Genomic DNA, 27,631 nt, shown 5'->3' on the forward strand with positions numbered 1-27,631 from the left:
AAATCACGTCAAGTGCCCATCTCTGGTTTCCTCCATATTTTTCTCATGGAGCGTATGAGAAAATCTTGTGCGCTTCTTCAGAGACGAAGAGGTGATGATCATAAGACTTGCGCATCACCAGGATTGTGTTTGTGTGCGTTAAAGTGGCCTTTCACTGATGTATGTATATTTACACTCGCGTCTCCTGACCCTGTGGTCACATGACGATAGCTGCGAGGTCACCTGACTGACTGGAAGCCAACACTCCATTTTCCCAGCAGCACTTAAAAAAAAAACAGCCGCCTGACCATCCATATTCCGCCTCCCTCGGGACTCTGGAAAATTCTCTCTCTCTCTCTCGCATGCGTGTGAGCATGTGTGGAAGAGCCTCTCGAATCGATTAATCGACAGTTGCATTTTCTACACAAAGCGAATTACGTTCAAGAATCTCGAGGTTATAGACTTTGGGAAATAGTTGATCATGAAATAAAAACCTAGTTGAGATAATATAGATAATCCCAGTATTTTTTCTCCCCCCCCCCCGTAATTGAATTTCTAGAACACCCGCAGTCTTGTTTAGAGGTTAGTTGTTTTCCCTCTCTTCGGATCCGAGCTTCAAAACATCATGAGACTTGTGTTTGTCTGATTCAAAAATACCCTCTCGCACTCTCCTCGTCACCGACATGCCAGCGCGCACCTCAACGTGGCGGACCGGCACGTTCACATCTCTACTTTCTTATCTGCCACTCACACAACACTCCTCTACCGAGCTCCGTGTTTCTCCGACGAAAAAGGAGCCGCTGACACATCCCCTCGAGCGAGCGTCACGTCTGAGTCGGTTGGCCTACATCTGCATGAGGGAGCATCAAAAACAGGCGCCCACGCGGGAAAAAGGCTGCGGGACGCGTCACCGGCAGCCTGTGCGGCGGTAAATCAGAAAAGTTGAAACCCTCTGATCAACCCACGCTGCTTCAGACTGAATATGGAGGCCGCAGAACAGCATCAATTGAACCGGAATTCCCCCCCCCCTCCGAAGCAGTATGCTGCACACAAACAAACAAGTAGTTGGTTAAATTACATTGCATGGTTATTTAAAAAGAAATTCATTGCTAAAACTATAAAATTATTATTCGGGCACTAAAAGTGAATTGAGGAGCTTCGTGTGGCAACACTGCGGTAAGGGACTGTGTTAAAATGAGGTGGCGAGTCCTTCAAGCATCATCAAAAGTGGAAGGAGGTTTTGATTTGTTCCCCCCCCCCCTTTGTATAATATCGTTTGTATAAAGTCAAGTTGTGTTATTTACGCTCGTATGACCGCCAATATGTTTGATGATGATTACGTTGCTGAATATTTGAACAAGCAGAATACGGTCATTTATGTAACCTGGGTTCACGATGGTTGACATGCTACATGTACGGAGATCGTATCTCCCTTTCGAGTGCTTTGCCAAGTGAAGAGTTAATTCATGAGGCGAGGGATTGCTTTTCTGGAAGCAAACAGAGGGTGTATCGTGTTTACTTTCAAAATCAGCGCCAGGGTAATTGACGCACTTCAAATGATGCAAGCCGTCTCCACCGTCCAACTGAATCTGCTCAGAGAGGTTAGCGCTGAAATGCTTTGATGACCCCATTTCGATTCCCCTGCATGCGGTCTGTACCCATATCGCAAAGAATGCGGGGCGTATACACTCCCGGCGTTATTGCATCAAGCTGGACAGGGGAAGTTAAATCCAGAGGGGAACTTGGAACTTCATTAGTATGGAGCCAATGTGTCTGAATCCCACACACATGCTCGCGAGATGCTCCCCCCTGCACAGAACCTCATAAACATGCGCACAGCTAACGCGCAGCAAAAAACCCCTGCGAGACCTTTCGCCCAGCTTGTTATGGTTTCGGCCCCACCGGTGTGTCAAAGAGAAGTGGGGAGGAGGGTGCATCTGTTGTGAATAAGAGTGATTGAAAGGGGGATGAATGACTTTCCAGTAAGTGTGAAAGGGAAAGGTGTGGGGGCTGGGGGCATAGAGTGAGCCCTCATAATCCGCACACTGAGGACCTTCAAGACATTTGAGGTGCGGGTGCTAAAGCCCCGTTGGCAAACATGGACATTGGAGTGGACTTGTTGGCAGCCTGCTGCTGTATTCCAAAATGGATTTGCTCTATCTTTTTGTCCACTCTCCCACCCCCCCTCCCTTTGTGTTTCTCTTTCCACTCTCCGCTGCATTGCCCTCCTCCTCCTCCTCCTCCTCCTCCTCATTCCTTCCTCCGACTTAGGTGGTTTTTGGTTTCCCTTCAGTCACCACTCTACATATTGCAGTAACCAGGGCCATGTGTCCGACTCGTCGATCTGAAATCTGACCTAGTTGCGGAGGAAAGAAGGAGGCGGCTTGCGGGTTGAAAAAATGTGGCCGGGCAAAGGCATTACAGGCTTCCCTGTGTTTATGGGCATCTATCAATCAAAACGAGGGTGAAATCTTCCGCTTCAAATGCTTTACGATAAACGACAATAATTGGTCGGGATGGTTTCGATTTCAATAAAAACGTCGGTGCTTCACAATAGGTGCCATTGCAGCCTGACAAGTCATTGTTTCATTGACCCGCGCTTGGCTGGAGAACACGGATCCACACAAAAAGCAACCCCAACATTCGGCATCATCCTGAATGCGACAAAACACACAAAGACTCCTGCACATGATTTACACCTGCGGTAATCCACAAAATCGGGCACATGAGTAAAGTGGCTGCATTCCAGGCGTGCAAAGAGGACAACTTGGACGTCATTTAACAGGTTATGCAAATGTTTACCGTGTGATTGATTCGATCTAGGGGGTAAAGAATTAGCACGAGAAACAATTATAAAGCGCCAATTGTGGGTTCAGATAAAAAAAAAATTCTAATAATTAGCAACCAAGAATGGGAACCTTTGTTCCACATGCAGGAAACAACAATCCAATTAAATCGAATGAAGAAAATCGGCAGCCAATGGATTGAAAGGTCACTTTAAAGTCGAGAAAAAAAACCCCAGACTGAATTTCCAATCTCTTTTCACAAACACAATTTAGACCGTTTTAAATTTGCACAATTTACACAGTAGGTCTGCAATGATGAATCGAATATTTCAAATAATCGGATAAGGAACAAAAGGTTAATGTCAGCCAAATCGACACTCTCTTTTCCTGACACCCATATCACTCACCAGGCCTTTTAAAGCCAAAAATACTCAAAGTCAACGATATTGTACAATGTGAGGATGGTGTGTCAGGCATGCGACAAGTGTCCATTAACATGATCTGTGCGCCTTTCACCGTTTTTCCACTCCAAACTCATCCAAGCCTGCCTCGCCGGACCTTTGAAAAAGGTTGTCGTCTAAGTATAGCGCAAGACGGCCTTGACTGCCGTGTTTGCACGTCATAAACAAGCAGGCCACGCGGCTGCACATGATCCGTTCAGCGTCCGCCGTCCGTTGGCGTTTCCAAAAATGGCGACGGCCAAAAATGCCAGGCTGCTCGAGTTAACTCCAATGACTAGGCCTTGACAAACAGGAAACATTTTACACCGCGTACATATGCGTGACCTTGAATCCCTCGCCGTGTAACTTAAATCTCGCGGCCGTTCCGGACCCTGTTACACTCAACTGGTGATGTAACGGAAGAAGCGGATGGCGGATGGCGGGCCGTTCCAGATAAAACCATTACATAATCTGGCAGGAGGATCCTTTTGCACACCATTAAACATGTGGACCCTCCGCTTTTGACGCCCAAGATGAACTTTAGCGGGTCTCGGGTTTCGCTTTCATTAGCTCGCCGCGGTCGAGAAGCAAGAAAAATGATAATAATAGCAGCTCACCTTTTATTCGCGTTTATTATTTACCGCGCGGGGAAGGGGGCAGAGAGGACGACCATGTTTATACGTGGTTATCCTCACTCATGGGGTCAAAACAGACCGTTGTTAACCCTAAATCCAACCAGAAGAAGAAAACAGGTACTTTATAATCCACTCAAAGTTTTGGACGTAAAAAAAAACGTCCGATGTGTGACGTCACGTCACTTTGCGCTAGGGTGTTACGGAATTTACGGTAGCATGCTAGCTAACAAGACTGATGAGACGCACGTGAAGGTATTTTGTTTGTGTGGAGTAATTCAACTGCCGAATAGATTTGTTTACGTGCTAGATGCATGGCTTGGATGCGTTATGATCCTCTCCGGTTTAAGTACTTTGCCGCCATCTTGTAGTCTCGGGGAAACCGTGAAAGTGACTCATAATACATCGGATTAAAAGATGAACATACAGTATATGTGTAATATATTAACGTGCGGCACGCATATGCGTGATCTATGCCAAACGGACACGCGCGAGTTCACGACTTTTCCAATAAACACCCGATAACAAGTGGGGAGTGGAATGAGATGAGTAGAACAGGATGACAGATTTTTGTTGGAAAAGGAAGTGCAATGAAAAGAAAGCGCTGACCTCCGCCAAGGCCTCCATTGGATCAGCACCAAAAGCAATTTTCACAACAATCCATTATTATATAAGCGACTTTCCACGGTGATACTATATCACCTTGACCTTGTCCCTCATTAGATATCCACATGCCCGTTTCCTCCCTCGCAGGGGCCTACGTTGGCTGATTAGCGGAGACGACAGCGCAAATGCAACCGAATCGGGCGTAAGCCGAGACGCTAAACAGATACGGGCTACTGATGAGGCCGAGCGCCGCTGAGTGAAGTCTTCAGCGGCGGCGGCGCGGCCTCGGCGAACACTCGTGTGCTGCGCTTGAGTGCTCTTTTTGATGACCGTGCGGGTTGACTACAAGCAGTTCTTTATGGTTTAACGCGATCCAGATGAGATTTGAAGGGCTGTGTTTTTTTTGTTTTGGGGCGCAGACGGCTTTACTTCATCCAAGGAAGTAAATTAAACAAACGCTACGATGTTCGGACGGCTGCAGCAAATGGTGTTGAAAACCACACCAGGACGGACGGATGTGAGGTTGCGGGATGCGGATATGGGCAAACTTGCCCCGGGGTCGCCTTTCCTGCTTGGATACGCGGGTCAAATATTCTACACGCTACTCCGAGGTAAAAGAGAGGCCAAAACACAAACGACAAGCGCAATGATAAGCGTGACATGAACACCTCTCAGCGATGCACTTCAATGGGAGGTTGATTTTGATGGAGAACAGAGCGAAGAGGGACACATGAGTGATGTAATTACCCACAGAGAGACACACAGAGTGGGTCGGATTACCGCAGAGGAGCCCCTGTGTCTCAGCAAAGCGGAGTAGGGACAAAGATGTCACTGTCACAATGATTCAAACTTGCGTCACCTATAAAAAGCACACACAATGGTATCGGTGCAACCCTACAAAACAATCGTCAACATGAATGACGAATTAGTTTGACGAGCCTATTTAAATAAACTTTATACTCGACCGTCTTTGCACCAGGGTTCGACCTGGTGATTAAGTCTCGAAACCTTTTGTTATTTCAGCTGCCCGAGTTTGATTTCACGGTTGGCAGACTTTCAGTGACTAATTACAATAATGTACAGCTCCGTCGCCTCATAAGGAACAAGATGTAATTAATCTCAAAGTACATCTGGCTGTAATTAGCTTTACAAAGAGAGGGCATAATAGGCGCGCTCGCTGCACAAGAGCGGCCACAAGTTTCCTTTTGGCACAGAAAGAGAAGAAGCGAACAATGCCAATTCTCATTAATAGCCGCTTTAAATATCCCAACAATGAACATTATATGTCAACGGAGGAAGATTTAGGATTTTCTTTTCATGCAGCATGATAGAAAAAAAAAAGTTGAATCGCTATTTTTTTTCCACACACATCGCGTGGACTCCATTTCCCATAATCCTCACGCATTTCCTGTGACTCATACTACAGAGTTCTTCATGTTCAAGCTCAAAATGGTAATTTGTCACATTTTGGTTTGACCGTGCCAGGAATGTGTTGACAGTAGCTTCTCTTCTTGTCCTTATGGAGCATCTGGACTTGTTTGACTTACTTTATGAATATTATTGTCGCGCAGCAAAACTGAAGGGAAAAAAATAAAATAAAATAAAAAGAGTGCATCAATCATTTTCCCATGACAGCTATTCAAAAGCGTTCTGGAGCCCATCAATTTAACATAAAACTAAATCAACCAAAATAATGTCTGTGTACGGTTCGTTGCTACGGTACATCGAGTATTGACAGCTCGTCGGATTTATTCAGGTGCAAAGTGCCTGGGAGGGAAGAAAATAAGGATCAGAGGCGCACCTGTCTACACGCGGGAGGGTGCCAACACACACACACAGCAGCATCAGTGAGTATAAACACTTGTGTTTGGAATTCCACGGTGAACCCCTCCTTTGTTTACGCAAATAATCCGCACAATCGCCCGGGCTTTATCATGGGCTTCTTACGCGATATCAAACACAAAAACGACGCGGCTTCGAAATTGCTGCGCCGTAATGGAACCGCAAGACTGTCTGCTGACACGGCAAGTTGTTAGCAAGGTCGTACTCGCAATGGGAGCTCCTTGGTGACATTTTGGATGGGATTTCACCTGCTGCGGAGAACTGACCAAGGATGACCCCCGTATATTTCGCGCCACACGTCTATTCGAGTAAATCACAGATGACAAACATCCATTTATCCGGGAGGGCTGGCAGTGAATGAGTTTTTAAGAAAAAGAGGCACAGTGTAAGATATAGAAACATCTTGCCTCAGACTGATGAGTTCACTGCAGGATGGAACGTTCTCAATCCCCCTCCAAAGTGACCCAGACGTTGACCCAGAAAGGGACCTCGACTCAGTCAGACCCTGAATGCCTCGCCTTGTGTCTTTCTAAGAATGTCAGCGTGTGTCATGGACACGTGTGGCATTGTGCAGAATGTTTTCCTCATGCCATGAGACATTTCAACTTGAACGACGGGCTTGAACGTTGATGCGCTTTGCAGTCAACCTTAACTGGGCCGCCAAGTGTTTCAAGCCTCACGTGTCGAAAACGTAAACTCAAAAGCAAAAAGCTGACTGACGCCGTTTGCTGCCACCGACACCTTCAGCCCGGGAGATGGCTATTTTTAGACGCACAAAGAAAAGAATGAACCACAGAAAAGCACAGAGAGCTGCGAGCAGCATGACAGCAAAGCAGTGGGAGGAGAACGAGAGACAAAATCATTCCCCTCGAGTATGCTAATAGCGCTAACACGCGAATTAAGAGCGGCTCAAAGAATGCCATAAGCTAACAGGGCTCTGATGGTCGAAACGCTTGTTAGTTTATTTTTCAAAATGCTTTCATTTAAACGACATATTTTTGTTGTTGAAATTACTTTGGAATAAGCTCAAAGGTTAAACTAGGTTAGGCTAGCGTTCGCCAAGAAACTACGCATCTCCCTCGTCTGGCCCCAACACCCGATTGCAACACTTTTGGCTACTGCTCAATATTCACATTCATGGCGATTTATGGTAGTTCTCAAACACTTCCAGCCACCTCGTTTTTTTTTTTCTTTCTCTAAATCATCCCTCTGATCCGCTTCAAGCTGGTGAGCTGAAACGCGGGTAATGTTTGGGCTAATTAAGGACATTGCCCTCCACAGCAGGGCACTGGAAGCAGATTTTCGAGAAAAAGAAAAACCTTCCCCCATTTAAGCTTTTTAATCCCGCAAAGAAATGTCAGCAGTTCCGAGCTGCTGTCGGCTCACGACACTTGGCCGGGGGGGTGGGGGGGGGGATATGCTACCTGAATAACACCCCACACGTCTGTCAGCTAATACATAGAAAACAAATACCCTCCAGTTTGTTCCAAGCGATTTCATCACGCCGCGAAAGCACGTTGTGACTTTACGACGTTTATGAAATGATCTTCTGCGTTTGCGCGATGTGCTGACAGGTTAATAACAGCACAGGCTCAAAAAAGTGACAGTGTTGCATGACACAACTTGCATAGGCGTAGTTTGTACAACATGACACCTGCTTTGTTGAGTTTGCGTGCGCTCGCACGACACGGGTTGTCGCGTACTCGCAAAACACTTTCTCCGCAGAATTCCGCAACAGGAGCGGTTCTAGTTCCTGTAGAGACGTCGTCGCAACACTTTTGAGCACGACGTGTAAATTGGTACTCAGTGCAACGATTTGGGGTGATTATTATAAAAAAAACAATCGTGCCTTGAAATATGAGTGACAACTTATAACGCTCAGCGAACAGAATTAAATACGCAACACTTTGCCTTAGGAAAGTCCTCTTTGCTAACGAACAATTGCTGTGCCACAGAGCACACCATAATGGAAAAATATGCAAGCCGTCTTGTGCAACACTGCCCCCAAGGGTGTTGAAGAGCATCTGGAAATGGAGTGAAAAAAAAATGGAGGGGGCAGGGGGGGGGTAGTCATTTCCTAAAGTGCGCAGGTCGTTGAATGGGCCCAAACATCAACTCACGGGGGATTCTACAGTCCATTAGTTCCCCACGCTGCCATTAAGCGTGCGCGCATCCTCGTTCGAGCTCCACCTCGACTGCGCCTCACCCTGTTGTCATCTTTTGTTTGCGAACTCATTTCAAAATAGCTTTAAGCTCTGCGACGGAATGACACAATAAATCCGCGAGCAGTGCGCTTGGATTTATTGTGTCATTCCATTATCTGGAATCTGCATGTGTGCAAACTCGGCACGGGAGGAATTCCTGATCAAATATTCATGTGGCGGAACGTGGAAGCAGGCCTTAAAATGAGCACGCAAACGCTTGTAACCCCGCCTAGATTTACGTCTCACTTGATTGTCTTTTATTTTATTTCCCCACTCCCTCCTCCCACCATCCCCCCCGCCCCCTCCAGGACGGGTCAACAACAGGGCGACGGGGTTGAGCCGTTCATCACCCGGCGACACAATGAACAGACACGGCGAGGCTGCCCGCGTGCCGACATGCACATAAAGGACTAAGAGGGGTAAACAAACACAAGCGACCCTTCTGTCAACCCTGGTTTGTTATCACTCATGAGAGCTGCGCCGCATTTGTGCACTAAAAGAGCTAAAATGACAAAAGGGCCGCAGGTATATTTGTCTTGACAATTTAGGCCAGAATTGAGAATGGCGAAAAACATGCAGACGGGGGGGGGGGGGGGGGGGGGCTGTCATCTTTATGCTCTGCGAAGCTTGACTACTACTACTGCGGCTTACTGAGCAATCGATGTCCACTGAATTGATATCTATATATATATTGCGCGTCGTCCCGCACGCGGTCTGTCCTTCCGTCTGTCCCTTTTCAAAACGTACCTACTTCACCGCGCCGCCACTGCGCCGCTCAGGCAGTGGCTCACTACGATCGCGCGGGCATCTTAGCGAAAAAATGTTGTCTACCCACAAGCATTGCAATGAAATTGTTAGTTATTTAGTAGAGCTAAACATCTCTTTATTTTCACGATAAGCAATGAAGATGAACAAAAAGTTGAACCAAGCAACAACACTTTTGTGGGCCGAAGGCCCACCTTACCAGCCTTCCGCAGGTACTAGCTGATGAGCCACCCGGAGGGCGGCGAACCAGCTAGTCATTGATAAGTACATCTTTTTATGTGAACACATATCTCACTATGACAAGCCTCTCAAATAAAGGTAAGAACATTTCCCAGTGTTTACAATTAACATTTGACCCATTTTCTTGTGAGATAAACTCGTGAGGCCATGTTGGCACTTCCTGTCTTATCAACTAGAAACGCTAATTTCTCTGATAAGTCCAGCCTGCACAGCGACGGCTAACGCAAAGCCCTTTATCGGGATTGCGTCCAGCCCATGCTGCAGACATGGACTTTTGGACGCGTTTCATACGTTGACTCGCGAGCGATTAAAAACCTGTGATGTGCTGACTCGCTCGCGCAAACTATTCATGACGACGCCGTAAATCACGCAGCTGCTCGGCCACATGAAAGATCAACAGATGGGACTTCCCGCCGTCCAAGTTCAAAACGGCACCAGGCGTCTGGCGCGCGCGCACGCGCAGCGCCCGCATGACCTCACGCGCTGCTGATTGCGTCACGCAAGGCTGCTTTATGAGGGATTGACTCCTACTAATCTGGCTGGGAACTTCCCATTTCACAGCGTGTAAGTGGTTTTGCTGAGAGATGGCAACTAAAACACAACACAGAGGCCCTTTTACCTTTCGCTCAAGCAGCATTTCGGCGGATGCCGTTAAACGGCTCTCATGCTATTTTTAGGACCGACGCGAGGAAGGATCTCGATGTCCCACGTTGCCCGCACAAGTCGAGGCGAGAGATGGAAACAAAAGAGGCAGTTGGGCCGTTGCGCACCTCAATCGCCTTTGTTCTCACCGTCTTGCTCCATTTTCGGACCGGCTAATAAAGTCCTGCCCGAGTAATTTACTCTGCTATCCCCGCCATAAATACCAGCGCATTTAAGCGCTGACAGGAACAATGGCCGACAGGTTCATCAGTTGCAGCTGTTGGCCGCGGCGAGCGCTAAACATTTTGGCGTCGTTCCCGCGGAGGCGCTCGTGAGTCAAAGCCCGAACTTGATGTCCATCTGGGTTGGCGTAGCCTTCCATTCATTTCCTCAAGTGCCAAATGAAAACACACAAGCACGCAGAATAATGAGGGGGACACAATAACCGCGTGGCCCCTCCCCAACCTATTCAATGACATCTTATTAGAGGAATGTGGGGAATCTGGGAGGGAGACGGCCCCCTCAACCCCCACACCTCCCAATTCCGCCCCCAAAAGAGTGGGACAAAAGCGGCAAAGGCGGAATGAAAACACTCAGAAGGAAGGATATTATGAGATGTGTGGCGGCGCTTGTATAGCGAGCAGCCTCGGATGTGCATCTACTTGGGGTTGTTTTCCGCGGAGTTTAATTTCAACTGGGGCAACACTGGCATGACTGCTTTAGAGCGCCTCATTGTCCCCTCGACAACCTGGCGGGATATTTTCCAGCTACACGAGGTTCTAGGCACCACAGAAAGATGCTAGCTGAGGAAGCTTCCACTTTTCCAGATTCATAGTAATGATTTTTCACAGAGTTTAAGAGTGGAGAGAAAGGCTTGCTTTTCTAGGATTATAAAGTGTCACTTTTTAGACTTTTTTTTTTTTATATCATTGAAATTCGGTCAAATTAGCAACACTCTTCCCTGCGCTGCGCCAAATTTAGGACATACAACATCTAAAATTCCTTCCAAACAACAAACCACCTTTTGTGTTGCTGCTTTTTCAATCCATGGGAAAATGGAGCGCTCATAAAACGTCCAACCAAGATCTGATCTCTGCATTTCCAGGGAGTGATTATTTTCACCATATCTCCAGGGGATCGCCATGACTGCACCGAGCTTCCTTTCTTTTCTCTTCTTTCTCAACACATCACCATCGCCAAATACCTCCCCTCATATTTCAGGTTCAGCTGCCTTTCTCAAAATCCTACAACACGTGAGGAGTGTGCTTTTTGCCCTCCTCGGTGTGTACAGTCTACATACAAAACCAGCTCAACGACGATTTTCAAATGAAAAAAATCAGAACTTCAATTTGATATTTGGAGCGATGATAAGAAAAAGCCAGCAGCGTGCGTGGGGTGTTGCTGTGCCGATTAAAATGGTGCGACGAGCAGATGAGTAAAAGGGAAATAATGAGATGAGCAGACCTAAATGAAAAATCTGATTGGAAAGAGCAAGGCTTAAGCAGGAGTGGGGGTGTGGGGGGGGGGGGGGGGGGGGGACAGAGCTTGAGCCCTGTCATCGTGTTTCACTGTACAAGCCATCTAACATCTGCCTGATGCGTTCGCTGTCACAGTTTCACCTCCTAAAACACACGCACGACGGCCCACATCAAGTGTAAGCGCATTTCCCTCACACAGCCTCCTTTCCAGCCAGTGTGACGATTTTGAAATGCCTTCACGACATACGCTAACTCAAGCGTGCGTACGCAACACTTTGTAGCACAAATAAAAGACAATTAAAGGCTGTTATTGTGTTTATCGGGCAGTCCTCCCTGAACCCTTATGGCAGTTTGACCCTGAGCTACTGGAGTGGACACGAATGGAATTCTTCAAAGCGGAACGGCCTGACCTTGCCATTCAACCCACACATACACACACACACGTCACGACAGGAAGAGCACAGAGGACTGCTTGCACATGAGCAAGCATCAGCCGCGATGCCTTCCTTTTGTCGGTCACAGCTGATTGCAATCGAGCGGCGCGGAAGGTGGTGGCGAAACATCGGAGAGCGCCGGAAACCCGAACTGAGCTCAAGTCTGAGAACAAATGACCAAATCGGGCTGACCCGAGAGTTACACCGCACTTTTTAATCCCGGCAGCCACTTAAAGCTTCAGGAATGCTTCAGTTCTTTTCGGCAAGAATAACAAAGAGTTCTTGGACCGGACGTGCTGCTTTTTCGGGATGTCCAGAGTTGTTGGCGGCGGAACGCCGGGCCATCAGCGCTTTTACGCTTTGACCACCCATTAATTCACCTATGAGCGACTCTTTTTGCTCAGGAGACGTGATGAGCTCGGCCCCCATTGCACTGGCTATTTTCAGAACGGTCCTTTTTATTTTTTAATGATCAACTTAGTCTGTAATTTATATCCCGCATTCACCTGAAAAAAAATCATTTTTACGCCCGTATGCGCTTTATGACATATGTCCACATCAATCAATCAATCAAACCCAGCTGCTGCTTGCTGTTTGTTCAGGGAAATCCGAACCTTCAATCTGAGCGTCTCACTTCACCCCCACCCCCCTCCCTGAGGACCCTGCTTCTATTTATCTTCCACCGAGATGTACGACGCCACTTTTACACTCCTGAATGCGCCCTATGGCTCTCCTCTCCAGACGTGGGACGATATCGTTGGCAGGCAGACTGGCTGGGGAGTTAAAAGTGATCACCATGATACGAGCTCGAATGAGTGCCACAGAGAATCCATTGTGTGCGAATGGATGGAGGACATTATTAAATCTTGACCAACATCGCAATCCGGCCAAAATCTACTTCCAGCCCTCATAAATGATCTTTCTTTGACTTTTATTTGCAGACCTTAAAGAAACTTTAAAGTTAGAAAAAAGTGACAGACCACTGAGAATAGTAAATTTGAATGCTCAAAAAAAAAACCTGAGGCTGTTCTCTCCGCAACAACGAGGCGCACTAAAGCTGCCACGCAGGCATGAAGCGCCTGACCACACAGTGGCTGTCAAAAATTTTACAACCTCCTCGCTCTTAAAAACCTCTCTGCGTGACGGGCGCACACCTGTGGCTGACAATGAGGTGCTCTAAAGTTACGGCTCACACTCTATGCGCGAACTCTACAGCGTCTTGAAGAGGAAAAACTAAAATGAAAACTTTTTTCACAAAAAGATTACTGTATGGCAGTGAGTGCTATTATAGAGACAGAGAAACTCTTCAACCCCCTTTACCAGCCCCCAAAGTGTGGAAGTAATAGTAGTCCGTCTGTGTCGGTCGAGGGGGGGTCAGGGGGTGGGGTGGCTAATCTGCCTTGCGTTGCCATTGAGGGAAATCTCAAGGTCTCCGCCCACCAATGGAGCTCAGAGCCTAAAGGTCACACACATGCAGACACACACACACTGGGTCTCTCTCGGTCTTTTAGTGTTCAGTTTCTTCTTTCTTCCCATGCACCCCTGTTTGTTTTCTCCCTACCTCCTCTCCATTTTCTCTCAATCGTCCCTCCTTCCGAACAAACCGTTTACTTTGCCCGGCGTTTTGAATTGGAGCTCGACCCCTCAAATGGCGGCAAAAGGCTGGACATGCTCCGTGTGATCGTCAGTAATACCGTCAGGCCCGCCCCCCGTGTTGGCTTCCATCGTGCACCCAGGGGGTTGTTTTTCATCTTTCAAAATTCATTTGCCTTTTTTTTTTTTTTTTGCTGCGAAAACGGACGTTTCCCTTTTTCGACTCGCGTGAAGATAAGATAGTGGGCTCTTTCATGGCTGCAACTATCTGTTGGGCAATCTTCCTCACGTGGGATGATGGGAAAAAAAATCCCGCTCTATCTCCAGCCATCCGTAAATTATTCTGCCAGTCAGAATAGTAAAGCGTAGACCACCCATTCTCATTTTAAATCGCACCATACTGTGCACATTCAGAGATACTGAATGAATAAATGTTATAAATTCTTTTATTCTTTTAGAATTAGGAAAGAAATAGCATGACAACTATGAAAATAGAACACAAAGACAAAAATATATTGACCATGAATAAAAATATTGGGGTGGGTGGAATATTAATTCATCGTATTAGTATTTAATATTAGACGAAAATACAGCGTAAAAATATTGCCGTCAATTGCCATGTTCCAACCTTTGTGCACATGTAGACAAGGAACACCCACACATCTCCAGTTGCCCAGCCCACACACTGAGGAAACATGCATGCGTCTACATGTACGGAACTTTACTCCGGCCACATGTCACCAGTTGTTCAGCCCTTGTGGACACACACAGAGAGGACTGGAGCAAGAATCTGCCGGAAACCGACTCGCCTCTGCAGGCAGCACCACAGGATCTCGCGCTCTTACGTAACACACCCCATAGATCATGTTTAAATGCAGCGTTGCACTATGCTAATCCAGGATATACTCAACAGAATGAAGCAACTCGGGTTTTAAGGCGACCCGCAAACCACCACCTGCCGGGCGCGCAGGCAGATGAGAGGAAAGGCGCACGACAGGAGTCGAATGTTTGTTTCCTGGTAAACAAAGGGGCGTTTCCAGGGCGCGCGAGCAACATCAGGCGAAGCTGATTTTAGCTGCTGTGACTGTGGGAGCCGCGAGCAGCGTCTTGTGACACAATGAATGAATGAAGGGGAGGGGGGGACCAGCTGTGTGGAAGAGTCCTGTTCAGACCCACAGAGGGGGGAGTCTCATCTGATCTGGTTTCGGTGAACTATAAGCACCAAAACAAATATGCCGTTTAGAACGACACCAGACGCTTAAGGGGATACGGAAATTCATTCAAATACTTTTCTCGCCTCTTTTCCGCAAAAGGTACATCCAGGAAATGAGTACCGTACTCTGCCTCGCACTCGCTCGCCCGCCGCTTGATACATCCTCCACGTTGCATCAGTGCACAACAATGCGGCAAGAGCATCCTGTGGCGGCTCATGTGCCACCCCCGTGGTGTTTTGCACTTCTTTTTAACACAGTTAGCAAGACTGACAGTCAGTCTCGGGATTTCAATCACACACTTGCAACGTGCCGGTCTTTTGGTGACTTTGAGGGATGAAAACAAAGTAGTTTCGAAAGCATTCTCTATTCAGGCTTCAGTGCGATGGAGTTCTTTACCTGTGAGAATCTGAACAGCTACACCTCCCACCCCTAAAAACTAAATAAATGCAATAAAAAACTAAATCATGACTTAAGACTTATTTCTACACTTCAGTTTTTAAACCAGAACAGAGTGTGAAACTAGTTTCTTGCTCTGCCTCATCCCCTGACATACTGTAAGTATTTTGGCCTGATTTACTGCCGCTTCACCATTTTTGACTTCTCTAATATGTCTTAAATAAAGGGGAAACAACAATTTAAGAATGAGGCCATACCTGCAGCTCGCACCACGCCACTTCCACCGTAGTCTCCGTATCGAGCCCCTTGTAGACCGTCTTGAAGGAGCCTCTCCCGATCTCGATGTCGAACTTCAGGAAGCGTCCGTCCGGCGACGTCCCGACCGCTTTGGTCTCCGCCTCCTCGATATCCTCCTGCACTCGCTTCTCGGCCTCCCGCTGCTCGGCGCGCGCCTTGGCCAGCTCTGTTTCCCGTTCCTTGTCCTCGGAAGGACTGCTGGCGCTGCCCTCTGGCGATTTTCCGTCTTTTGCAACCTCCCGCGGCGCCTCGTCCTGTTTGTCTCCCGTTTTGTTGTCGACATCCAACGCTGTCGAGCCGGGCTCTTTTACCCGTTCTGCACGATGTACAACAGCGCTACTACTATGACTTACATCTGCCGCGCTGCCCCGGCCCGCATTTTGGATTGGCCCCTCTCCAGATTCTCCCCCAAGCCCCGAAGCAGGCTGAGGAGTGGCGCTTTCTATAGACAGCTCCTGGAGCACCACCCCGGCATCTCTCTCGGTGGGTCCAGACCTCGAAGGCTGAAGAGCTAATACGTTTGACGGCGCCCCACAGTCCAGCGGCGACATGAGAATCACAGCCCCCTTGCTGGGCAGATCCAAGGCGGTGGCATTGGAATCGCATATCACACTCCGGCGGAAGAACCGATGTTCGGCTGTCTTGGAGTCTCGGTCCATCGTGTGCCGCCGCCGCCGTTGGACTTCCGGGTGGGCCTCCAGGTGCCCCTCCAGTTTCTCGACCACGTGCGTGTCCGAACTGGCGGAGCCGTTCACATTCTTGCGGGGGTTCTGAAGTGACGGCGATGGTGGGGCCGGGGCAATGAACGTCACCGCTTTGCTGTCGCTTTTGCCTTCTGACATTCTTCCCTTCGGTTGGACACCACTGAGGAGGAACTCTGTTCTGCTTTCAGCTCTTCAACCTCCAATCAAAAAGTCACCCTAAGCAGGAACAGCAATAAAGCATCCTCCAAATAACATTCTGTGTTGTGAACTGGTTCAACAAGACAGGCTACACTTCTGCTATGTCCCTCTTGAGGGCTCAGGGAAGCCCCAGGAGATGATGGGGGGCTTTCCCAGGAAGATCAGGGAGGGGGATGTCAACAGGCAGCCAAAGGAAGGGGGGTGCAAGCACTGCAAGGAGGTGACGCTAGTGAGATCAACACCCAAATCCATCCTGCTGCCAACATCCAGGGAGGATCCACCACGACATGGACAAGCCAATTATGTTCTCATGGCCTCCTGAAGCCTGATAAGAGACAAAAATGTTGGGAATCCACTTTGAGGTCCAGGGGACTTGACCTTGGTAGGCTTCTGGATGTTGTTGCTGATTAGAAAGGTCCAGCCTGGTGTAACCTGGCCAAGCGTTTGTCCGAGTCTGTCTTTGTCACTGGAATTAGAAGAAATAGGCATTGAAATATTGTTTGGGTTAGTCTGGAACAAATGTCCAGCCTCTAACAAGACAGTCACTCTACCAATAAACATCACGTGACTTTCTGGAGCTTTGTTGTCCGTCTGCTGCGACGTATTCCTTTTCATTGATCAATCGGACGACCACGTTGTCCCTGGCTGCAACAGCGGTAAGTAAACACAGCAGAGGGAGAAGATGGATGCTGCTTCGGCTGCGGTGAAGTGGAACAATGAAACAGGAGGAAATGTTTGTCAAGAAGTGGCAACAATGCCCGCTTGCCTCTTTGATGATTCCTCCCGGACACAGTGAAGGAAATTTTTTTCAGCAATAAGAATGGCTTGTGATTTGATAAAGTCATCAATCGAAGTGATTTATTCATTCATCCTTTGAAGGAATGTCATGACCTATGACTAACCCCGACAAGCCAAGACACGGCTGATTAGATAAGCGTAATTTGGATGACTTGATCGTCAACCAGCACGCGAGCTTCAGATGAATAAATTATGTCATTTTTTTTCACTGCCGCGGCATGATGTAAAAGTGCCGCCCCATTTAATTGCTCCTCGCTCCCAAATTATCCCAAAGTCTCCGCAGCCTGGCTAACCTCAGGGTCAGTCTGCTCACTGGTCAGTTAGCAGCTTAGGGAAGAGGGGGCAGGGATAGAACGGCTGCACAACAGCTCCACGCATGTCTGGAAACCACGTAAAGTATGTTTATCAGGAAAGTAAATTTGCTCGGTACTATGAAAGGCAGGGGCACACAGAACCGTTTAAGCCTTTTTTGGATCGGCGACGGCATTCTCGCATTAATCACTGACAAATTAAGGTTAATATTGACAAATGCATGTTGACAACTATTTTTATGTGGAGTAAAAAGAAAATGTTTTCCCCCCCACATACTTGAATAAAATTATTTTATTATTTATTTATTCATAATTGGATATGGTTTCAAAATTTTTCAGCGCATTAGTTTTTCATTTGAATCACTCGTCAATGAATGAATTCATTGTCAACTGGAATCTAAATTATTTCCTGCCAATGACGCGCACTTTGGTCGAGTTGGTATTTCAACAGGTCGGCATGGAAGAGGGTCTCACCCAGCTTGTCTGTGAAATTCTGGCGCAGAAAGCCACAGGAATGAGACACAGATCCTGACAGATGGTGCCACTGCATGAGATCGCCAGAGCACTTTACCCCCCCCCCCCCTAAAAAAAAACGACTTTGTGTGATCTACAAATAGATATGCAACCACTTATAAAAAAACAAAGACTTAAGTGTTGTCAAGTTGTCATCTCGGCATTGCCCTGAGCTTATCCCGAAAAAATTCAACCTCACACACTTGGAGGAAATTAAACAACTCCTGTAACTACTTTATAAACCGCTGCAATTAACTGTACGATGAAACCCTCCCACCCCGGTTCAACGCATAGAACGGAGCCTTTGGCGACTGCTTGCGGAGGCAGACGGATGCCCTGCAGGTCTTGGGGAAGTCACAGCCATGTTCCAGCCTGCAGTCCAGGTGCAGATTGGCCTCGGTCGTGCGTGAGACAATAGGTGATGCCGAGTGATGACGAAGATGCCACACAGCTGTTTGTCCTATCTGCGGCCCAAAGGCATTTCTGTGATGTGAAGCAGCTGCATGCCACATTCCCTCCAAGCGGACTGCAAATTTACTGTAACCAGATTTTTTTCATTTCATGTTGGGCTGGCTCAAATGACCCAATGCAAAGTGAAATAATGACGCTTGAGGAGGATGACAAGCAAATGAGCCACGAGGTGTGTTTTCACTCTGATTTCCTAATAGCCCAGCGCTGTCATGAGGAGTGAGTGACTCAGGCAAGAAGTCAAAAGTGCAATCCCTCTTTCTTTCCCTCGCAGTGGCGAATAACTTTTGACAAGATTGCTTAATAAAGTTTTAATCTAACAATGTCAATGTAACTTTCAGTCTAACCATCACCGGGCTGCACATTTCATGCGAATTTGCATGAAATGCAAAAGTCATTACTGTACTTCTGCTTTTGATCATACTTTGTCACATCCTTTTGCCGTCCATGGGAACACTCAAGTGAGGTCAAAGTGACATGAACCGTCCTGTTTAACAGGAAGGAAGAAAACAATTAACATTTGCGTTATTAAAAATGGAGGAAATTGCAATTTGATTAGATTTTTGGAATAATTAGTCTACTGACGGATTGTTTTGACTTGTTATGAACTCTTAATTTGTCGTCGGAAACATCAACATGAGAGAAACGATCAAGATTATCGCAGTCTCATGAGGAAAAACAGACGCCTTGCTTCTAGTGTTTGTAGTCAAGCAATTCCTTTGGTTAACTAAATAAATGTCTTTCAGCATGTGAACAACCCTAGAGAAAATTCTCTTTTGTGCATCTCACAAGTCTGAATGTAAAAGCATAGCGATTACCTGTTACATTTGTTCTTGCGGGAGATTTGCGAGCCACAAACTTGATGGAGGGTCTCCCTTCCCCTTCTCCTGCTGGGGGGTCCGCTGCAAAAAAACGCGCACACGGCGTGTCACGACGGTGCGTCACATTAAACCCATAGACGCCTGACGAAAACCCCAGAGAGACGGATGGGTACAAAGCCGACAACAACACGGCTTCGCCATCACTTCGAATGTCCTTGTCGACAGATGAGGAAAAAAAGAGCTCCGAGAAGCGGCGCGATTAGCGGGACGAGCAGGCAGCAGCAAGCCGCCAGACAGACACCTCCCACCGGGCTGAGAACCCAAGTTCGCCCGCTAATGTCGCGGAGGGTCTGGTGCTTTCTCTCGGTCTGGTGTCAATCAAAATGTTTACACTATTTTAAGGATGTATCCACAACTTGTCCATTGAGTGCCATGTTAAGTGAGTAAAATCCCCTGAGAGGCTTGTTGAGTTTTAGGTTTTACGGCTCCGGGTTGGAGTCTCGTTGGGTTCTGAGCTGCTCAACTGCGATGACTCGACAAGCAACTGCTGTGTGAAGCCCAGCGACATTAACCCGGAAAAGACACGGAAAGGAACACGAATGACTTTCAAAATAAAACGTTACAGTGGTCACTTCTTCATGCGGTTACCTCATCATCCTGTACAGGACGAAGGCCCACCATAAGCATGTCAATCAAAAACAAGTAAGAGGTGTGAAACTAATAATTTAGCAAATTTGTACGTTCCCAAATTTGTGAGATTTTACAATCATTTGACAAATTCTATTTTATTTTGTGGGGTCTCATCGGAAACACATTCTTGTTTTTTATCGGCAACTTTACATTCAACACGTTTCTAATTGTAATTATTTAATGATCATGGACTGTTTTTGTGGCAGGGTGGGGGAGTGTAAACCACTTTTATGGACCATGTTGTTGTAAATAACTACATCAACAATTCAAGGTGTTACATTTGCACAGTTATCTTTGTGCTTTTTGTTCATTTTGTGTTAGCTTTAGTAACATTAGTATCATCACAAAAGTGTCCACTGAATGCATTCCATCGGCAGCATATATATGATAGGAATAAATGGAAATTGCTTCACCTGCTCAACTGCGCCATCCATCCATTTTTGTGCTGATCTTCATTAGAGTCACCGGTGATCTGGAGCCAATCCCAGCTGACTTTGCAGGCCAGAAAGAGACAAATGAGCATACACATTTGCATTTACACTGAAGGACAATTTCAGGTCTACTAAGCCTTTGGTCGACCAATATTTTAAACGCATTCCACCAGAGTGTACTCACCGCTTCCATCACCTCACCTCACTCCGAATGACTTGTCAGTAGGCCTGATTTATTCCATTCTCTCTCATCACTCTGACAAGCAACAAGGTTTCACTGGAAGGCATCTGCCTGCATACAAGAGCGACACGTATTCCAGTGATGTGGATTATACGATGCGCAGCAGTTGCGTCCCCGGGGGCGACACCTCCCACTGAGGTGACAGATCAGACCGGCGGCTCTGTTCACATCCTCACTATTGACTTCTTAACATTCTGCTTATTTAAAAACAAACGAGTACAACAACATTCCTTGTGGCCTTGTTTTCAACTTTTCTTTGTCGCACGTTACCTAACAAAGCTCAATCAGTCCCCTCGGCTATTAGTGCAACTGGAGGACAGCGTGGCCCCAAGTTATTGAGGTTGCCGGTAATCGGGCCCGCCAGCTTGGCGGGTTGCAACAGGTCGTAAACTCGAGCCAAATCGGGCTACTTTCACTCTCACTTTGAGTACTTTCTCCTCAAGTCTTCTGCTGTCAGATTCCTCTTTTCATCCATCTGGGGTCAGAGAGGCGAAAGAAAAAAAAAACAGTCATCTGTGAGACTAAAATGACACGAATAGAGTTCTTGTGTCGAAAATATGGACTTAATGGCAGTCAAATATTTATTATTAGTTTTTGTTGACCATGTTTGTGATGAAAGCCGAATTGGCGTCAACCTCAAGCTTTAAACAGCAATGCAAAGTAGTAAAGTCGACTAGTTGACTTATCGATTTGTCAGTATTTGTCAATTTTACTCGCTGTCTGAATTTTGGGGGAACCTACGCTCTGTTACATCTTATTTGCAGTTTCTCCCAAGTGTTTTTTATTTTCTTCAATGGCAATTATAAGGAAGCATCGTTTACTCACACATTTACGCTACTGGCAGTCAGGCTTGGATCCACCGTACCTAAAAAGAGAATTAAAAACCATGAGAAATTTATGGAATGGCAACTTGTTTAGCTACATAAAAGGGGCAAAACATCAGCACACAGTCATTGTTACTATAATCCATCCATACATCCATTTCCTAGTTTGCTTATCCTCACGAGGGTCACGGGAGTGCTGCAACCTATCCCAGCCGTCTTGGGGCAGTGGGCGGGGTGCACCCTGCACTGGTTGCCAGCCAATCGCAGGGCACACGGAGACAAAAAAAAATATCCATCCGCGCTCACACCTGGGAACAATTTAAAGTGTTCCATTAACCTGCCACGCATGTTTTTGGAATGTGGGAGGAAAACGGAGTACCCGGAGAAAACCCCACACAGGAAGGCCGGAGATGGAATCGAATCCTGCACCTCCACACTGTGAGGCGGGCGTTCTAACCACCGCGCCACTGCTCGTGTAACCATCATGCAAAAGTGTAGCTGCAGCTCACCAACAAATGTGCCCTGCAGTAAATCCTTCCACCAGAAAGTGTCACTAAAGAGCCCGATCTTGATTTCTCCATCAAAATGTCTTTTCCAATCTCTCGTGGAATCCAATTCTACTCCTCAACAACACATGTTCTCGATCCCGCTGGTAAGTGTCCAATTTGGAGGCAATTAGAGTAAACTGGCTCTCTCTCCCCGCGCGGCGCTTGGGTGAAGTTTGAATATGACCTTGTGGTTAGGTCGCAAACTGTAATTGGGAATTCCTCAGTGGGGCGGATGGGAATGGGAGGATCTGCATTCGCTTCAGGGATGATCATCCTCTTTTATGGGCTTGTTAGGTGTCTTGCAAAAGAGTGGGCGGCGACGTTGTGGCAACACAGAAGCTGCCGTTTATGTCATCTTCTTCATCGATGCGGACAAAATCTACCTCGTTCGTCTCAAGGCAGCTCATCTGTACCCGGTTTGTCCCGACATAGCCACACCCCAAGCACCATGATTGCGAAATTGGGAAATGCGGTCCTCGTCTTCTAGCATTTGATGATCGGATGCAAACGAGACAGTCAGGAGTTCACTTTCATGGCAACATGGAAAAAAATGTGCAATTTAGTGATCAAGAAACTGTCTCATCCCTGAATTAATTAGATTCAAAACAATTTTTATGTGTTAGGACGGCGCAACTGGGGCACAGCGGGGGGCCCGGGCACAAAAGCACATTCGGAACCTTTTGAAATGGCAAACATCAACACTGACCCATTTTGTGCACACGACTCAGCGACTGCCAGCGTTTCCACTTCGTCCCTTAAGCAGCCTCGGCTTGAAACCATTAAAGGGTTAAAGCCACATATTGAGCTTGTCATTTAGTTTTGAATTGTATGAAAAAATGTATTTCTATGACAAATCTGTTTGTTTAAGCGCAGCATTTACTGCACAGGCAAACAGATGCAATTTAATAGGGAAAAGGTGTCATGTGATCGGTTCGTACTCTGTCTTTCGGGTGCATACGTGACTGGCACTGCCTTGTTGCCATCTCCTTTTTGTGCGTGCGTGTGTGAGGTAGACAGCAAGAGACCAGCAGAGCCTGGCACTGAAAAATGAGAGTGAAGGAGACAAAGAGTGTAAAGACAACAATGAGACAGGCTGACAAACACAAAGGGGATGGTTTGTGCTTGTGCAGAAAGTGTCACATGTCACTACAGCTCACATCTTGGGCGAGTGGGAATATATAAAAAGAGAAGACTTTAATATCGGATCATTTCTTGTGTCGTAACTACATAAACTCCGCCGCCCAATGGCAGCCTCGCGCCGGGAGGGCCATGCCAAAAATAACTTTCGGACACTCATAAAAACGTTTCCCATTCACCCGATGTCGAAGGATGCCGTGAATGAAAGAAGCCCGCGTGGCAGGTCGCGCCAGTGTTTCGCAACTGTTTACACACGCGCAACATTGCTACACTTTCTGCTGAAGTGACTCAACCCTCCTGGCGGGGGTGGGGGGGTTAAGTGTACTTTGAAGCCTTCGAAAAAGTCAATTGAGCTGTTCGAAGCACATCTAGCTTGAAAGTGTTGGCAAGGTGCTTTCCTTTAACTATTATGGACATTATTTCTTTCAAAGGATGCCTGGAAAAGGTTGAACAAGAAGCAACTTGCGGAGCGTAGCAAACAAGAAGGCGGGGTGGCTCAACTCTTAAAGTCTCGAGGAATGATTATAGAAAATGGTGGGCGGGCTTGTTATCACAGCCCCTTATTTCGGGATTAGCGTGGAATTTGCTGCTATAATAGTCCCCCAAAAACAATCCGACTGAAATAGTCCATTGTGTGCCGACAGGACAGTGAAGAGAAACATAAATCCGGAAAACCACAAGATAGAATTTGTGGAACCGCCCGAATCAAACGGGAACATTCCTAGAATGTTGTTCTATGTGACCGAAAGTACAGTTGGTGGAGAAATGTGAGCTTTTTGAGCCAAGCGGACATGTGCCGGAATTGTTTTTTTGTTTTATGAAACATCAGTACTGTACATGAAAGGTTCTGCTTTCAACATTTGGTCTTGTATTGAACTTGAATAATAGTGCAGTTTGTCTCATTTTTTTTTTATTGAGCGCCACCGGGTTGCATTCAAGGGGAGGATTGCGGACACTTCATTTAATGACGTAAGACGAAAGCCGCACCAAATATTCTGTTATAAAAGCTAGTACCGCAGGGCTGCAACTTAGGTACCGGTACCTTTGTATTTATTGCAGATTACACAAAGAATGGGCTAAACACGCATGCAACAAGTGTGTAAAGAGAGAGAAAAAGAGAACGTGAGTCGAGAGGGGGGGAGACTGGGAACGAGGTCAATAAGCTAATTGTTTCTGCTGCCGTGTCCTCTCCGGCTTGGCGCAATTTCCTCTCATAGGCACCTCTGCCATCGTCGTGTTTTCAGTGTGCGCGCTTACCCGCAACGCTCCCGATTATGCAGGGACTAGGAAAGACCGAGCGCGGAGACCAAGGCCGAGACATGGACCTGACGTCGCAGAGATCCACCATGCCGGTCGGCGGTCCCCTGCAGGTTCGTGACTCGCTCGTCTCTTACGATGTGAATGATGCGATGGGGCTTTGCCGCCAAGCTGCGGTATGTGCGGCCTACGTGAGAGCTGAGGATCACACGGGCTGCCGGGTGACTCCCGGCACAGCACGCCACGCACTATTTTGGGACAAAAAGCCACGCCAGAGACATCAATCAAATATCAATTAGGTCCTAGGTGCCAAGGCTAATAATGCACGCTAATGAAGCGGCGGGTCAACAGAACAGCTACTCACGAAAGAGGGTCAAGGTGGGGTCGGCTGCCTTCAGACAAGGCTTTTGTCAAGCTTTTAAGGAATTGGCTAAAACTTATGAACGTTGACTTGGACTTGAACTACATAACTTGACTTGTCAATTGAAAAAAAAAAAAAATCTGCAAAGAAATATTTTTTTGGGTGGAGTGCGCGCAAACCCGGCAACCCAAAAGAGTGCAGAAGGCTGAGCAAGATTGGATGACTCGACTTTGTTGATGTCGCGGTGACTCAACATAACTAGCTTGATATTCGCCACAGATTAACACTTGAGATTTGCACATTAGTGACTCAGTTCCACCTTCGCCCCCGGGGGTGCTCCAATAGCGTTGTATTGATCTTCCACACTCACATGCGTGCACTTTCGCCCTCACGCCTATCAAGGTCCATATTCTGTATCAGCATTGCTTGCTCCCATCATGCAACAGGCCAATCAGCGACGAGTATATTTAGCCACACGGTGAACAAAATGCTCTTACTCAACAGCTCTGCGTGTATGTGAGTGAGGGTCGATGAACGGGTGAGAAAAGTCACAGGTGGGATGAGAGAGAGATCGTGTCATTAGTCGAAACGTAGGGGAGACGTTTGGGAGTGTGTGTGTGTGTGTGTTTGGGGGGAATTTAGCCAAAAAAGTATTGGGACACCTGGTCCTTGCAGCCGATGTGCTAATTTGGTCCAAACAAAATCCCAAGAAAAATCTACCCGTAACTATTAACACAGAGACGCAAAAACGAGCTTCCGGGCTGATCGAGTTTGTGCAAATTCCCTCAAAATAATTCTTGGTATTAGTTTCTGGACACCACATGCCAGTGGGAAGCAGAATGGTAATGACATTTTATATCTATCAGCTGGATGGCAGATGTGGTTGTCGCCTGTGAATTGAGAAGGTTCGCCACTGCATCTGCCATTTAGCCGCCATGAATGCTGGCGCTGTTCATTCATCCCACTCATTTTTTTTTTAAACAAGAATTATTGCTCCCTCATGCCCTGGGTCCTCACACAGTCAACACAAACATGGTAGTGTACCTAAAAAGGTAAAGTAGGTTTACATTGGAGCATTTAGTTAGCTCAGAAGGTAGCCGAGCAAATACAAGGTGTATATGGCGGCAATTAAAGAGTGCACACAACATCATTTCCGCAATTATTTCAGCACCACAAATGAAAGGGATCCTCTTAATTTGTTTGCGGTTTTCACGGTGGCGCAACTGTGCGACGAATCTATTTCCAAGGTGTGAGGATCTTTGCACCTCTCGTCCAGTTTCTATGTATAGCGCCACGGCGACGCGAGAATGAGTAGGACTCACGCGGCCTTTCCAAGCATGACAGTCAGGTTTCGAAGTAAAGAGGTGTTGCGTGGCAGGATCGGGGAATTAGTTACACAAGCTGTTGAAAAGGAGCTGCATTGAAAAGCTGCACAAGAACAATAGCCACAACAACAGCCAATATGAAAGCTCGATTAAGACACCTGGAGTAGCAAAAGTGATGACTATGTGTGTGTGTGTGCTTGTGCGTGTGTGTGTGTGCGTGAGTGTCCGTCCCCTGCATGGCAACTGTCACATTCTAAGGGTGAGTGTGAGGAACCAGAATGTGTGTGTGTGGGTGTGTTTATGTGCGTGCGAGTGGGTGGTTGGGTGTCCACCAGGTACTGTTGTGGGCCACTTTGCGGAGTAGTTAATGTCCCCCAAAAGTGCTTAAATCCTCACATGGTTCAGGGTGTGGTGGTTATGTAAGACGTGTGTGTGTGTTTCATGGTCACCATCGTTTATAAATGGTGACCGAACTGTTGCCGTGGCGACACGCCTGTTGAACCGTTTATAAAATAACCCGAGGCTGCTACTGTGTTCACTCAGTATATCACAGCATATCAAAGCAACCCCTCGATGCCATGTGTATACGCCCCCCCTCCGGGTGGCTTTGAGCAATTTAATCATCTGTTTTCGCTTCAATAACTGACAGACAACGATGTGCCGTCTTATATAATGCACACGCAGCGCTAACAACGAACACTTAATCCACATGTTGACATTTGTGCTTGCTTCCTCCTCCTCGGCGGCGGCGGCAAACAGTCCATAAATTGCCCTACGTTCCCATCTTGTCCCTTGACACTCTCAAGGCACGCCTCCACTATTGTAAATCTGAATTTGTACAAGTGTACCCAATAAAGTGTCCGACAAAGCTCGAAATATTTTTTTTTGGTGCTAGCCCTCCATCCGATCCTGCCTTTCTTGTGCTTCAGGCACGTGTTTTCTTTTCATTACTAGAGGGGAAATGACAGCGGATTCATGTTGAATCTCAAAAAGCTTAATGGGACAACGAGCCCAGCTGGCTTCCTTTGGTGTGTTGAAAAACACAGTGGCCACTTGACTCCAAAATACACTGGGCCTTTAAAAATCCAATCACCCCTTCCCGGGTTTTCTCATAATACTTCTCTTTTCATGCAGCTCATAAAACTACGGAGCAGATATGGACATGCTTATCACATTATCCTTTTAACTGCTGCTTTGTTAGACACATGGCCACACGGCCGCAGTGTAAACATCAACCGGGATGTAAAGAGACGTACGGTAATACCTCAAATAGGCACAGACCAAGTCGGGACTCTGCACACATCCGCAGACGGTTACCAAATACATTTCCCAAGTTATTAGTTCCCATGAGCCCCCTCTGCAAACATATAGACACGACATATTTATAACCCCCCCCCGGGGAGCGGGTTTGTGTCACTCATTTAGAACGATCCATGTGTCCTTTGACCTCCTCAAC

The 27,631-nt window shown here is 47.1% G+C and overlaps 2 protein-coding genes across 24 annotated transcripts in view; one reads left to right on the forward strand and one right to left on the reverse strand.

Moving 5' to 3' along the window:
- Positions 1-20,622, reverse strand: part of wnk1b (WNK lysine deficient protein kinase 1b) — a 40,675-nt gene extending 20,053 nt beyond the window's left edge. For 9 of the 18 annotated variants that reach the window (XM_052055485.1, XM_052055492.1, XM_052055490.1 and 6 more), the window contains exons 1-3: positions 19,359-19,916; positions 17,002-17,148; positions 15,509-16,916 (exon numbers count right to left, since the gene is read on the reverse strand). In XM_052055485.1, coding sequence (XP_051911445.1) covers positions 15,509-16,390 — 882 coding nt within the window. In that variant the 5' untranslated portion in view covers positions 16,391-16,916; positions 17,002-17,148; positions 19,359-19,916. Of the gene's footprint in view, positions 1-15,508; positions 16,917-17,001; positions 17,149-18,033; positions 18,537-19,358; positions 19,917-20,464 lie in introns of those variants that run through there. The other 9 variants (XM_052055497.1, XM_052055496.1, XM_052055495.1 and 6 more) reach the window with 6 other exon arrangements.
- Positions 1-27,631, forward strand: part of LOC127593837 (ninjurin-2-like) — a 150,184-nt gene that overhangs the window by 115,145 nt on the left and 7,408 nt on the right. For 2 of the 6 annotated variants that reach the window (XM_052055531.1, XM_052055529.1), the window contains exon 2: positions 24,484-24,602. In XM_052055531.1, coding sequence (XP_051911491.1) covers positions 24,507-24,602 — 96 coding nt within the window. In that variant the 5' untranslated portion in view covers positions 24,484-24,506. Of the gene's footprint in view, positions 1-24,413; positions 24,603-27,631 lie in introns of those variants that run through there. The other 4 variants (XM_052055532.1, XM_052055533.1, XM_052055528.1 and 1 more) reach the window with 3 other exon arrangements.

This window comes from Hippocampus zosterae, chromosome 21, assembly GCF_025434085.1.
Source record: "Hippocampus zosterae strain Florida chromosome 21, ASM2543408v3, whole genome shotgun sequence".
Lineage (NCBI taxonomy): Eukaryota > Metazoa > Chordata > Actinopteri > Syngnathiformes > Syngnathidae > Hippocampus > Hippocampus zosterae.